Source organism: Bos javanicus, chromosome 13 (genome assembly GCF_032452875.1).
Source record: "Bos javanicus breed banteng chromosome 13, ARS-OSU_banteng_1.0, whole genome shotgun sequence".
NCBI classification, from domain to species: domain Eukaryota; kingdom Metazoa; phylum Chordata; class Mammalia; order Artiodactyla; family Bovidae; genus Bos; species Bos javanicus.
The window spans coordinates 23,122,561-23,136,404 of record NC_083880.1 but is presented as its reverse complement, the minus strand read 5'-3'; the positions used below and the strand labels follow the sequence as shown (position 1 = coordinate 23,136,404).

At 34.4% G+C, this 13,844-nt stretch overlaps 1 protein-coding gene across 1 annotated transcript in view; it reads left to right on the top strand.

The window, feature by feature from the left end:
* The window catches only part of DNAJC1 (DnaJ heat shock protein family (Hsp40) member C1), a 186,139-nt gene that overhangs the window by 78,432 nt on the left and 93,863 nt on the right, over positions 1-13,844 (top strand). The window contains exons 4-7 of the mRNA XM_061435976.1: positions 1,417-1,582; positions 2,419-2,516; positions 3,461-3,554; positions 13,422-13,512. Of these exons, the coding sequence (XP_061291960.1) occupies positions 1,417-1,582; positions 2,419-2,516; positions 3,461-3,554; positions 13,422-13,512 (449 nt within the window). The remainder of the gene's footprint in view (positions 1-1,416; positions 1,583-2,418; positions 2,517-3,460; positions 3,555-13,421; positions 13,513-13,844) is intronic.

Genomic DNA, 13,844 nt, shown 5'->3' with positions numbered 1-13,844 from the left:
TGTCCTTTACTTTGAACATTGGTTATTCTAATCTGCCGTTATTTTTAATAATCTAAGTTGATCCTAAAAGTCAGGTTTTCTAGATAGTCCAATAAAATATATTTTGAATTTATAACCAGTATTTTTCTACTGAAAAAAGAAGTTGCCTGTAATAAATGCTCTGCTTTATTTTTTTAAGCATATCTCCAAGGTATCAATTTAATAACTATCAAAGTAGCTACTGCAGTTGTTGCATTTAAATTGATTTACATGTCAAGACTGGCAGTTTAGCAGCTGCGCTATTATTCGTAGATCGGTCAATTTACTTGAGAAAAACCTACTACTGAGTTCTACTGACCTGCCTGACAATATAGGCCCTATTTCTATTCCTGTAATTAGGCCTGCGACTAACTCAGAATATTTTTAATTAAAATATTTTGGTCAATGTGTTGCACCAAATTAGGCCTTTCAGTGAAGATTTAATTCTGGAAATAGTGTGATTAGAATATTTAATGAGTTGTGTTCAACTAAGATTAACAGGTTGTGTGTTTTGAACATACAGTATTTGCATGAGACCATTTTGAGTTTTACAGTCATAAATGTTACTCCTTATTTTTAATGTTAAAAATATCTGCCTCCATAATGTCTGATGGGTAAATTTAAATTCAGTTGGAATTTTATTCTAAAGAAAGTAGATTTAAAGTGAATTACCAGGAAATTTGTTGTGTTTTTCCCTTTCAGCAAAGACAAAAAAATGTGAGGAAACTGCCACCTAAATGTTTACAAATAAACAGTTTTATTGAGAAATTGGTTGTTTCCACATCTCCTGCTAATTTGGTATTGTTTTTAATTCTTAAAAAGAACGTGAGCAACATAAAATTAAAAGGTGCCCCTTTTTAATAGACTTTTTATGTCTTTAAGAAGCTTTGATAAAATAAATATTTCAACCTTGAACCCTCGTACTGAGATTCAAATAAAAGCACTAACTAGAAAATTTATCCTGAATGTGATTCAGTTAATATATAATTCTTGGAAGCAATAGTGCTCTTATCTTGATTTTCTCCCATTGAGATTCTTCCTTTTGTCACTGACTTTCATGGTGGGGCCTCACTGCACCCTGTGATGGAGAGGTGGACTATAAGGCTCCTTGAGTTTGGATGTCATTCCAGGAGTCACGTCGTTGGAGTGTTTAAAAACACAAGATCCGTATATCAGATCTAAAGTATATCACTGAGTGCCTTTTTGAAGGTTGTGTATGACTGAATGTAATGTTTTGATTTACAGACTGTTGTAATGCTGGTAATCTGTATAAATGTTATATATTTTGGAGAAATTCTTTTCTCTTTCCTCTTTTTAAGTGTAAGTATTGATACAAATAAAGTTTTTTGCTTTTATTTTTAAACTCCGTATGAAAAACTATTGTATTTGCTTCTGTAGGTATGATGATATTCTGATCAATGGACTTCCAGATTGGCGACAGCCTGTATTCTACTACAGGCGGGTGAGGAAAATGAGCAATGCTGAGCTGGCATTACTTTTGTTCATTATTCTCACAGTGGGTCATTATGCTGTGGTTTGGTCAATCTACCTGGAAAAACAACTGGTAAGTATTGGTAATAAATCAAGTGACCTAGCCTCCTTAATTTTATATGGAATTTTAGACATTTAGTTTTTCAGCTGATAAAAATTTCAGCTTTCTTATATATATTCCTTATTCTAGTACTTTTGTACTCAACATTTAGTATTTGATGCTTCTATTTCAAGAACCAATGATATAAGAAGAAAGTGTTTCTTTTTAAAAAATGTGTCATTTTGAGTTTGTTACAAAATTTTGTTAAGGTGTAAATATCGAGCTGAAAATTAGAAGATAGAGCTATGTTTTCCTCATTGTCACCTTCTAGACATGCATGTTTTTTATGCAAAATGATTTAGAATGATGACTTTAATAGCTTTTAACTCAGTAAAATTTGAAATGAGTATAATTTTATAATTTCAGAGATAAATTGGTTAAAAAATTATTACATTTTTGTTAGACTGATAGTTTATTCTGCCTGCTGTGGGCTTTTATTTATATGCTAAAGAGAAACATATTTATCAGTATTCATGAATTAGCATCTGTTTACTCATTCTTTTTGAAGTGACATTATTAAAGTTGGATGAATGAGAAAAAGTAAGTTGAATGCCTTCTCTTCTTAGAAAACTTTGATTGCTGTGGAGATACACATGACTGACAGCGCCGAACTTCATGTGTGTTTAAGGACCGGATACCATGACAACAGTCATTGTTAGAGATTGATGATTTTACTTAATCATGTTGGACCCTACATATATTTGCATAAATGTTCTTCTATAATGTTTACCCTTCACAGAAGACTCTTGATAACATTTGAAGAGTACATGTTAATGATAACCTGTAACCATAATTTTTTCCACATTCAGGATGAACTGCTCAGTAGAAAAAAGAGAGAAAAGAAAAAAAAGACAGGCGGCAAGACTGTGGATGTATCAAAACTTGGTGCTTCAGAAAAAAATGAAAGGTGGGAACATATGAAAACATGTTTATAATTCGAAATTGTTTTAAAATACGTCTTTAATGTGATCCCACTTTATATGTATATCCATTTCAAATATACCAACATTTATATCTGTATTCAGTTTATAAAAGACTAGTAATGTTCCATAGTTTTAAGAAACAAATTCTAGTCTTAAGCACAAGTTCTACAGGTTTTTCTCTTTGTAAAAGTATTCATATATATTTAAATAATTAAGCCCCTGAATTCTTGTTTAAATTTTTCTACTAAACTTCAGAAGCAAAATATTACTAAAAGAATCTATCACTGTAGCGTTTAACTCAGGAGTGACAATATGTAGAGAGACAGTAATATGCAGTGCACTCAAAGAGATACCACCATTTCTCCTATTGATTCATAGGAAGAAATAAAGGGTTTAAATAGTTCACACAGCAGGGCAGGAACTGGATCAATGTGAGATGGAGATCAGAGACTATTCTGCCTGTCTTCTGTCCTGATGACATCAGTGAGTAATGCTTCAGTGAACTGCAAATGACATTAATTTTTATGTATTGGTTTGTTTATGCTACAGTCTTCATATCTGCTTGTCAGCACTTGGGGACACTGTGATGCTGTTGAGTCTTTTCTAGCTGAAGTAATCATAAGGTCTAAGAATTCACTTTGCCAAACTGATGAAAAGTCCAGGTTAGAAAGAGGGCTTTTGTGCTTTTATTTTTATAACTTGATTATTCAAGTCTCCTTCCCCAAAACTTTAGTCTACATTCTCTTACTTACTGTAAATAATTGCATTTGTTGTACTAATATATTTCATGATGGAATATGTCAGATTAAGTGATAACTGTCATAAATATTTCATTGAAAAACTTTTTTGTTGAAATAGCCATTGAAAACAGAGTTCATGATTATTATAAAAATAATTTGTTTTTCAAGTTTCTATACTTTGCTTTTAGATTACTGGTGAAACCTCAGTGGCATGATTTGCTTCCCTGCAAGCTGGGAATTTGGTTTTGCCTTACCCTAAAAGCATTGCCTCATCTAATCCAGGTAAAAAAAAAAAAAACCTACTTCTTTCATATGATACTACTGCTTTGATTTTAATTATTCATGAAATAATTTATGCCTGCTATCTGAAGGCTGAATATACAGTAGATGCTTCATAATGCTGATTGAATGAATAGTATTTTATAAGTATAAACCTAGTTTAGAAAAGTTCTAAAATTTTATTTAGATATCTATTCTTTTAACTATCTCTTAATGTTGCTTTTAGAACACCTTAGAATTCCAAGACACTGAAAAAGGAAAAAGCAATACTATCTTTAAGACAGATATAAAAGCAATAACAATTTAATCATTTAAGGCATATCCAGTAAAAACAGAACTCAGATACCTTGTCACCATTATTTTAGAAGCATTTAAGTAAATAGTGTGGCAAAAAACACTTTGTGTAAGTATTTGTATAATTAAGCAAAAGTCTACATAGGTTACCATTTTGTTTGTAGCTTTAAGAGGAGTGCAGATATTTTGTCTTATACTGTAATCGAAGTTTCTGTTGCTAGTCAGGCTTGCTCAAGTGATAGAATGTACATACCATATTTATATGGCAATTCTCCTTTTTTTTAATATTTAGCATAACAACACATTTCATTAGACTATCGTTTTGCTAATTTTAATTATTGCGTCTGGTTAGAAAATTTCCAACACATAAACAGAATATTTGAAAGAATATATAATGGTTTGGTGTACAAATTTTGAAATTCTTTGAAGTTGTAATTTTGGAGGAAATGTTTTCATTTCAGAAAACACAAAGAGCAAGAGCGAGAGATAATTTCTGTTTAATTACTTTTTTTCGTATAGTGGCTGTTTTTCCTTATCGTTTAAGGAAGTGAGTGACCACCTTCTATATTTCATTCTTTTCCTCTAATGATGGAAATTATATTTGGAGGGAAAATTAACTAAAAGTTACTAGTGTTTCTTCCTAACTTTTGAGAAATTATTTACCAGTTCTTTGTCAAAATAGTTTATCTTAATAGTTATTGCATACAGAATCATTTATTTTGTTTACATTTAATAGAGACAATTGAAGTATTTTGGTAATTTAAAAGTTTTTTTCAAGTTGTTTAGTGTACTGTTTATTTGGATAAAAATCCACAATCCTTGTATGCTGTATATGTAAGACTTAGTAAGAGAGGGAAAATGTGTTTATCTTACTGGTATATTTGTGAGAAGATGTGACAGAAAAATATTTTACCACATGATTTCTTACATTTTTAAGAGAATGATTATTTTTTGCTAGCTTTAGAATCTGTGTAATAGGCAAATCAGAGTACAGATCAATTTAATCATGAGGCAGCATAAATATCACATAAAGTGTCAGTCTGAAACACTTTCTTTTTTTCTTTTTTTATTTATTAAAAAAAAAAACTTTTGTTGGAGTATAGTTGCTTTATGATGTTGTATTAGTTTCTACTGTACAGCAAAGTAAATCAGCTATATGTATACATATACTGCCCACCCCCCACTTTTTTGGATTTTCTTCCCATTTAGGGCACCACAGAGCACTGAGAAGAGTTCTCTGTGCTACACAGTCGGTTCTCTTTAGTTATCTGTTTTATACATAGTAGTGTATATATGTCAGTCTCCCAGTTCATCCCACTCACTTTGTAATTTTAATCTAAGTCATTTGAAACAAAGTTTATTTGGTAAAATTAACATATTTCTTGGTTAGCATGCAGAGTAATTTGCAAAAACAATCAATATATTAAAATGACTTAGATTCACAAGTTATTGTTTTGCCTCATTGCAAATTTGTAGAAAACTTGTAAAAGTAAGGAATTTTGTAAAAACATTTTAGCCTCTTCAGAAACCTTCTAAAACTGTTGAATCAATTGGAAGTTTAATGTCTTTCTCATGTCCACTACCAAAACAATATAGTTGATTCTGATCCAAATTGTAATAGTGAAAATATTTCAGATCCATAAACATAACAGCTTATACTTTCACAAACATCAGCAAAGCAATACTGAATAGTTGCTATTAGGATTAGATTTTATCTGCTTTTTTTTTTCTTATAATATTCTTTGACCTTTGTATTAATTTATCATTCATAGAATTGTGTAAAATGAATACATATGCCTTATCTACAACACTGAAGTTTTTATGTGACACTTGTATGAGATCTTCTTAAATAAGGTACTTATGAAATTTATAGGAAGCCCTCTTTACCTGAAATAGTCTGGATGGGTAACTAACACAGTGGTGGTAAGAGTCCTACTAGAGCCCTCAGTATTTAAAAAAATGATACACATGGCCTTCAGTGTTTTCTACACCACTTTTGTGGTACAGGGCCATTGTTTTATTTTTAAGTAGGAATCCTTTTTCTTGCATAAACCATCCCTATCTTCTTGACTGAGAGGTTCGAAGACTTCCAGTGAATGGCCTTCATACTTGCAGAACCTGTACCCAAATTTAGTTGTCATATCAACAGCTCTTCATTTCTAACCTTTTTCTTCCCATTCTTCCTCTAAATATCCATTCTTTATTACAGTTCACATGCATGTATGGTTGGTTATCCAGTAGGATTAGTTTAGCAGGTTCAGTAAAAATTTATTAAACACAGTATCAGAACAAGGCACTTTAAAAGCCCTACAGTCAGAGTTTATATCACATAAATTAAAATAATTGGGACACATTATGATATATAAGCTTCATATCTGTAATATAAACAATGACTTCTATAGATGTTCTGAGAAGTAAGATTGTCTCTATTTAAGATAACCAAGGAAAATTTGAGCCAAGTCTTGAAAGATGAATAGGCCATTCGACAGTGAAGTGCCTACTCTGTGTCCTAGTTGTGTACAAAAATAATTTCATAGATACAGTAACTCCCATAAAAATACACATGTGGAGACTGAAAAAACCTGAGGAAGAATTGTACGATTGCTCTTTTAAAAAAAAAGAAAATACTACATAGCTCATACTGTCATCCAAGACTATATCCCAAGTCAGCAGACTCTGAATATAGCCATTTAGGAGTTTAATAGGTAAATCTGACAAACCTGTTAAAGAACATTGAGACAGAAAAGTGTTTCCGTCACACGGGTCTGTCAAAGATACGTATACATCGTTAGGAACGGGAAAGTTAAAGCGCATAGTGGGCAGACAGTACTCAAAATGGTTCTGTGATCAAGCAGGGTAGAAGTAAAAGTATTTCTTTGATAGTTCCCCTTGCATTTTGAGAAGGTCTTTATTACCTCCTTTAGTACCTCCTTTAGTACCTTTTTTACTGGGTTTTATTCCTTTCCTTTGCTCTGAAGAAAATATTGGAAAAACTGTAATATGTAGTGGATTAGAAGAATGAGCCCAGTAACTGAAAACAATTATACTTGACACATATGAGATATCTGATGTTAAATTAGTATCAAACATTTCATAGATTGGAAAATCTTGAAAGAAAAGACATATGGATATTACTATATTTAGCAAAATGTGTATCCCCATATCATTCATGTACCCACATAGGCAGAAGTAAGAAGTCAAATGAGAAACCAAAGAAAAAGAATATGGAGAGTGTTTGTAAATTGACGTGTCCATAGAGATTGGAGAGAACATTACATTAAAGAGGAGTAAAATGCATGACTGTTTGCAGAGAAACTTCAGAAACTTGAGAAGAATGTGTTTATACAGCAAAAAAGGCAGATGGAGTAATCAACAGAAGACATGCGGTGTGAATTAGAATGTAACAAGGAACTCGGTGTGTATCAGGAGAGGCATAGTGTGCTTTCAGGCTAGAATTTAATTTTACCATTAAAAGTATAGCCCTAGTGACACTCCGTATCTTCCCAGTCTGTGTTCTCAAAGAACAGAAGGGAGTACACAGTCTCTTGGAATCTGACTAAACCAGTCTTCTGTGTGGACTGTACTCAGCCTGTGACCCCAAGAAAATTTTCTAACCTTCAAAATGCCCTTAGATATTTTTTATTTGATCATATATATTCTGAAACATATTCATAGCAATGTGAGTAGCAAAAACTGATGAAATATAACCAGTGCTGTGTGCATATTTTCAGTTTAACTGGCTGTTTGTGTTGGAGCTTCATTTATTTAGGCCCATTAAAAATTTAGATTGCTAACAGCACCGATTTCTCATACAAATCAGTAAGTACCAAATATCCCAAGTAATTACAAATTACCAGTCTAAATCATAGTTCATAGTTCTCTACCTTTTCTGAGGTGGAAAGATCTTAAGTATTCAGAATTTATTTGCTCGCTTGTTTGTTTGATGTTTCTGGGAATTCACCGTTTAAATTGCTCTCTACCTGCTATGTTACATTTCTCAGTAACATTATCTATAAAACATGCAACTCCTTTAGGAGTTCATTGCCTAAATTGTTCATTTTTCTCATCGTTAAGTCCTGGTCCCCCATCTTTTCTCACTACCAAGTTGATCTTATATGAACACAGACTAGAAATCATTGTAGAAAATTCCCAGTGTGCATATGTCCACCCCATCAGGATTTATGGGCTTCTGAGGAGCAGTGGCTGAGAAAACAGAAGAATCTTCTCTGTGGTACTGTGGCTTTTACCTTAAATTGAAAGTTGCCTGAGAGTAAAGGGAATACTGTACTGTATACAGCTGTTTATAAAGGGAGGCCTCCTCCCTCCCAAGAAGCTTCTTCCATGGAAACAGCTCTGGACAAGCCCAGGGGTTGCCCTCTCTACAGTCATGGCCCTTCATTCTAACCCCTTTGCTTCTGCTTGCTGGGACAGAAACCAAATAAACAAAACATTCACAGCTAATTAGCAGAAGGAAAAGCTTCTAAAAGACTAGGAGGCATTTGCAGCAAGCTTAGTTGCCTGCCCTTCTGCTCAAAGTTAAACACAGATTTTCCAAGGGATAAGGAAGCTTGCTTTTTTAGTATTCTTAGAACTTTTTGAAAAATTTTGCAGACAAGCGCACTTTACATAGAGAATACATAAACCAGTGAAAAAGTTTGGGAAAACTCATCTGAATTTTTATAAGGCTGAAACTGCTGCTGCAGAAGGACAAAGGGATACAGGAGAATTGGAAAGACCTCACAACATAACAAAGATTCCATTCCTTCCACCCTCTGAAAGGAGGCCATAAGATGCAATTATTCAGAGGTCCAAAGACAGAATATAAAGTAGAGTTACGTAGAAAAGATTTTAAAACCACAAAATGTTAGTTAGTTAGGATGTTAGAGACACACAGTCTCATCCATATTTTATAGCTGAAAAAATACTTAAGACTCAGATTGGTGAGACCGTTTGCCCAAAGTGACACAATTAGTTCATGGTAGAAATGAATCTTAAAGCAGAGGAAAATAAATTTAAAATATAAGAAATATAAAAGCTTAGGCTAAGTTTTTTCAGCTGCTGGATAGTGAGCTTGGTAACTAGTCTCACGGTCTGTGAGTAAGCTATCTGATCTTACATTCTCTGTACGGATATTGAGGCAGATTGTAATTTTTATAAAAGTTGTAGAGGATTCTCACATTGAGTTAGGGCTGAATAGATGGCTTCTGTGGTCTCTTCTGTCTCTTAGCCCAAATGGAAAAGTCACTTTGGGCCTTCTATCTCTTAGAATATACTGACTCAGGCACAGGAAAACAGCTTCTTGTTCTCTGTTTTATTTTTATTACTCTTGTGAACTTAGTATTATTATAGTTCTATACAAAGAAAAACTGACTCTTACTCAAATTATGAAATTTAGAAGTTTTCTTATATTCTTCACTGTAATTTTATACATTGTATGTAATTACATATTACATATAACTCTTGAGATTATGTGCATGCTAAGTCGCTTCACAGTTGGACATGACTCTCTGTGACTCCATGGACTCTAGCCCGCCAGGCTACTCCATCCATGGGATTCTCCAGGCAAGAATACTGGAGTGGGCTGCCAGTCCCTTCTCCAGGAGATCTTCCCGACCCAGGGACTGAACCTGGGTCTGCCACATTGCAGGCAAACTGTTTACTGTCTGAGCCACCAGGGAAGTAATTTTCTACATTGTACGTAATAACACATTACATGTAATTCTGAGATTATAGTATCAGTCAGTTGGAGAACAAAATGTAATAATAGAGCAGTTGAATTTGTGGGCAGATTTTCAAAACTGCACTTAAACGATATTCTCCTGTGTTGAAGGTTGTATGTAAGCTTCAAACAAGAGGTACATGCTGTCACACAGTCAAAGAGCAATGGAGTGTCCTCCATCCTTCTTGCACCTGCCTCTCTTCAGAGTTCTTCCTGGAGGAGGAAATGGCAACCCACTCCGGTATCCTTGCCTGGAAAATCCCATGGACAGAGGAGCCTGGTGGGCTACAGTCCATGGAGTCGTGAAGAGTCACACACGACTGAGCATCTGAGCAGAGTTCTTCCATGGTGGTACTGTTTTCCTGCTCGTACCACTCTGAATTTAACCCCCTTCTTTCCTAAGACTTTTTTTTTTTGGATGGTTTACTATTTTAAAGATTATGTGGAGAAGGAAAAGTAAACTGAAACATGACAAGCAATGCCACCTCAGCATGGTATTTTTATCACTTAAATATGTTCCAATAATGTTAAAGAGAAAGGTTTGTAATAAGGGATATCTTCCATCTCATAGCTAACTAACCTTGGGAATACTATATCTTCACAGTTTAGCTAAATTATCATCATTATGGAGCCTTTCCTGATCAGGCCAACTGAAAATTTCCCATTATATATTCTCTGTACTAACTCTGTAGCACTTGGTATTTATATCAACCAGGATAGACTATGGTAAAGTGCAGATTATCTTAAAATTCCAGTGACTTGAACTTTGTTTCCAGTGTCTTCCACTTACGTATCATAAGGAGACATGCTGCTCTAACTTGCCACTTAGGGACTCAGAATAATGATGTCTTTACCATCTTTTGGCTGAATGCATCCAGGGCCTGTGGCCTCCTTGCTCTCTATGACAGGAGTTAGAACGGGAGGTTTACACAGCCTTTTTTGGTATTTGGTTTGAAGTGACGCATATTTCTAACCAAAGCCTGCCCAGAACTAGCCCCATAATCCCATGTAATCTCAAGAGAATAAGGAAATGTGGGGAAACAAATAGAACGTTGGGTGAGCACTACTCTCTCTTTACATATTGAGTTGGCCATAAAGGACTTTTGCTTTTTAAGTAAAAAGACACGTTTTTCATTTAAACTAAGAACTTTATGAGCAGTGTGTTCCACTACCTTCTGCCATTTTTTCAGGCAACTTCATGATTCCATCTTCTCAAAACTTCTTATCTTTTTGAGCAAAAAGCTGTTCCAGGTGCCTTTTTGAGTCTTCCAGGGAATAGAATTTTTTTCCCTTAAGTGAATTTTTAAAGATCAAAATAAATGGAAATCTGAAGGTACAATGTCTGGTGAATACTGCAGATAATCAGAACTTCTTAGCTAAGCTATAACAGTTTTTGCCTGATATTCAGAGAAACACGTAATCTTGTGGTATCCTGATGGAATATTATGCATTTTCTGTTGACTAATTCCAGGCACTTTTTGTCCAGTGCTGCCTTCAGTTGGTCTAACTGAGTGCAGCACTTGTTGGGATTAATCATTTGGTTTTCCAGAAGGAGCTCATAAAAGAGGACTCCCTTCCAATCCCACCATATACACAACATTACTTTCTTTGGATGAAGACTGGAATTTGGTGTAGTTGGTGATGGTTCATCACTTACTACAGTCTCTTGTGTTCCAAATGATTGAATGGTATCCACTTTTAATTGCCCGTCACAAGTTGTTTTAAAAATGAAATGTCTTTGTTAGGTTTCAATACAGAATCACATGCAGAAATATAGTCAGGGTTTTCTTTGCTTAACTTGTGTGGCTCCCAAACATCAAATCCATTAACATAGCCAAGCTAGTACAAATGATTTTCAGCACTTGATTTGGATATTTTGAGTAGGTCAGCTGTGTCCTGCGTGGTACAGCATTGATGTTATCAATTAATGTCTTGATGTGATCACTGTCAACTTCAACTGGTCCACCTGACCGTGGAGCATCGTCCTGTAAGAAATCTCGGGCATGAAACTTCACAAACCATTTCTGACATATTCGATCAGTCACGGCACCTTCTCCATTCATTGTACATATCTTTTTTTTGCGTTTCAGTTGCATTTTTACCTCTCTTGAAATAATAAACCCTAATATGCAAAAAATGTTGCTTTTCTCCTTCCATTTTCAATACTAAAATGACTACACAAAAATTCACCAATTTGATGTTTTTTTAATTAATCCAGAGTGATATGACAGCTGTCACAATACAATCTAACGATTGTTTCGAATAAAGTTTAAGACAACTAAGTGCTATTAAAGCTGTCTTATAGGAAAAAAAAACTGAACAATCTTTCTGAGGGTGCAGGGAATGTTAAAGGACTGTAAATTCTTAACCTGAACCTCTGTTGAAATTTTAAGTATATATGGGCATGGGAGGATGAGTAAGTCAGGTGTATGACATCTGTGCCCTTCAAAGACCCCAGGAGAAAGCTTTAATTTGGATAGGCATGGCTAAAAAGGGAGAATCCCATTCTGTGGTTTAAGTGTTGAGGCATTTCCATCTGAATTGTAGTAGACCAAGGATTGAGTTTATTCCTTCACTTCCTGCAGAAATAAAACCCTGTCAAAAGGGTCTATAATTTATCTGCTCTAGGAATCACAAAGTCTGGGAATGTTACCCTAGAGTTATCCTTGATATCTCTCCTTTTCTTATTCCATACCAGTCAGTCATCAAGCTCTTTCATTTCTTTGTTTACAAATTTCTCACATCTTTCAATCTAGTTCAGTTCAAAAACACTTATTGAGTGCCTTCTGGATTCTAGATACTGTGCTCTGAGTATACAAGTTCCCTTGTCTCAAATTTCTCATTTTCTAGGAGAGAATACTGCGATACAAGCAACCATAGAGATAAGTTTAAATACAGAAGCAGTATACAGGAAAGGATTAGTCTTCCAGGGAAGGTCAGAAAGATTTGCACAAGAGGAGTGATTCTTGAATAGGGTTTTCAAGGATGAATAGGAGTTCTTAAGAAAGATAGGGGAGCAAAATACTCTAATTAGAAGGCAAAGCATATAGAAAGACATAGAAGCATAGCACAGTGTAGCCTGGCAGCTTGAGGTAGTACTGTGATAGAATAGATGAAGTTTGAGTCAAGAGGTGTTGAAAATGATCTGGTTTTGCTTTTCTCACTGTTAGCTTCATGTGCCTGGAACACCAGCTTGTTTATTCCCGTGTCTGTGATTATCGAAGGCCTAGTCTTTTTTTTGGTACTCTAGTCTCACCTGTTGTAAATGCCCCTCCTCGAGACTTCAGCCGCTGTGCCTTGACGCCTAAGTATTTGCATACAATGTGTGCTCTCAGTCCTCAGCTCTCAGTGGAGTGACGTCTTTCACTTGTATCTACGTGGTCACAGATGTTTCATAATCAGATTTGCATATAGTGATTTTGAAAATCTTTTGGAGTTAAGGGACTAATATGAAAATACTGTTTGTACTTTGTCACAATAATATAATTTACTGTACTATCAAATAATTCAGTTCAGCAAGTGTATTTTTCTGATTTCTGTCCACACACAATATTGAGAAAATATGCAATAGAAAAAAAACAGGAAGAGAATATCTCCCTTACGTTTCTGAGAGAAAAGGCTTTACTTAAACATGTTTAATACACTCATATAATTTCTGGCTTTCATTAATTCTCTGAGAGAGACAAATCATAGAGAACTGCTTATTCAATTTCTTCTCTTCATCATTAAATTTGAAAACATAAACAGAGGAAAACTACTTATTAAATGAATATGCTGCTTTAACTTGAAGTTATATGGAAAATACCATCAAAGGAAACTGATTTTTATGTTAATTTATTTGTAACTTCTTTCTTCAGGATGCTGGGCAGTTTTATGCTAAATATAAAGAAACAAGATTGAAGGAAAAGGAAGATGAATTGACAAGAGCTGAACTTGAAACCCTTCAAAGTGAGTTTTAAACATTGTCTTACTATATTAACTATATTATATAAAGCTGATTATTTAAATTTGGATTTTTCCTTAAATTCAGTAATAATTAAATTTTCTGTGCTTCCTGCTACTCTCTAGACTTACTTGCACCTCATGTACTACATGTGCAAAATACTATATTAGTAATTTCTGAACCACCCACAACTCAGTATCAGAAGGAGGGATAAAGTTATCATGGGGTCATATATTTCCTTTCATCTGTATGTTTGCGTGCTTAGTTGCTCAGTTGTGTCTGACTCTCTGTGACCCCATGGTTCCTCATTCATGGGATTCTCCGGGCAAGAATACTG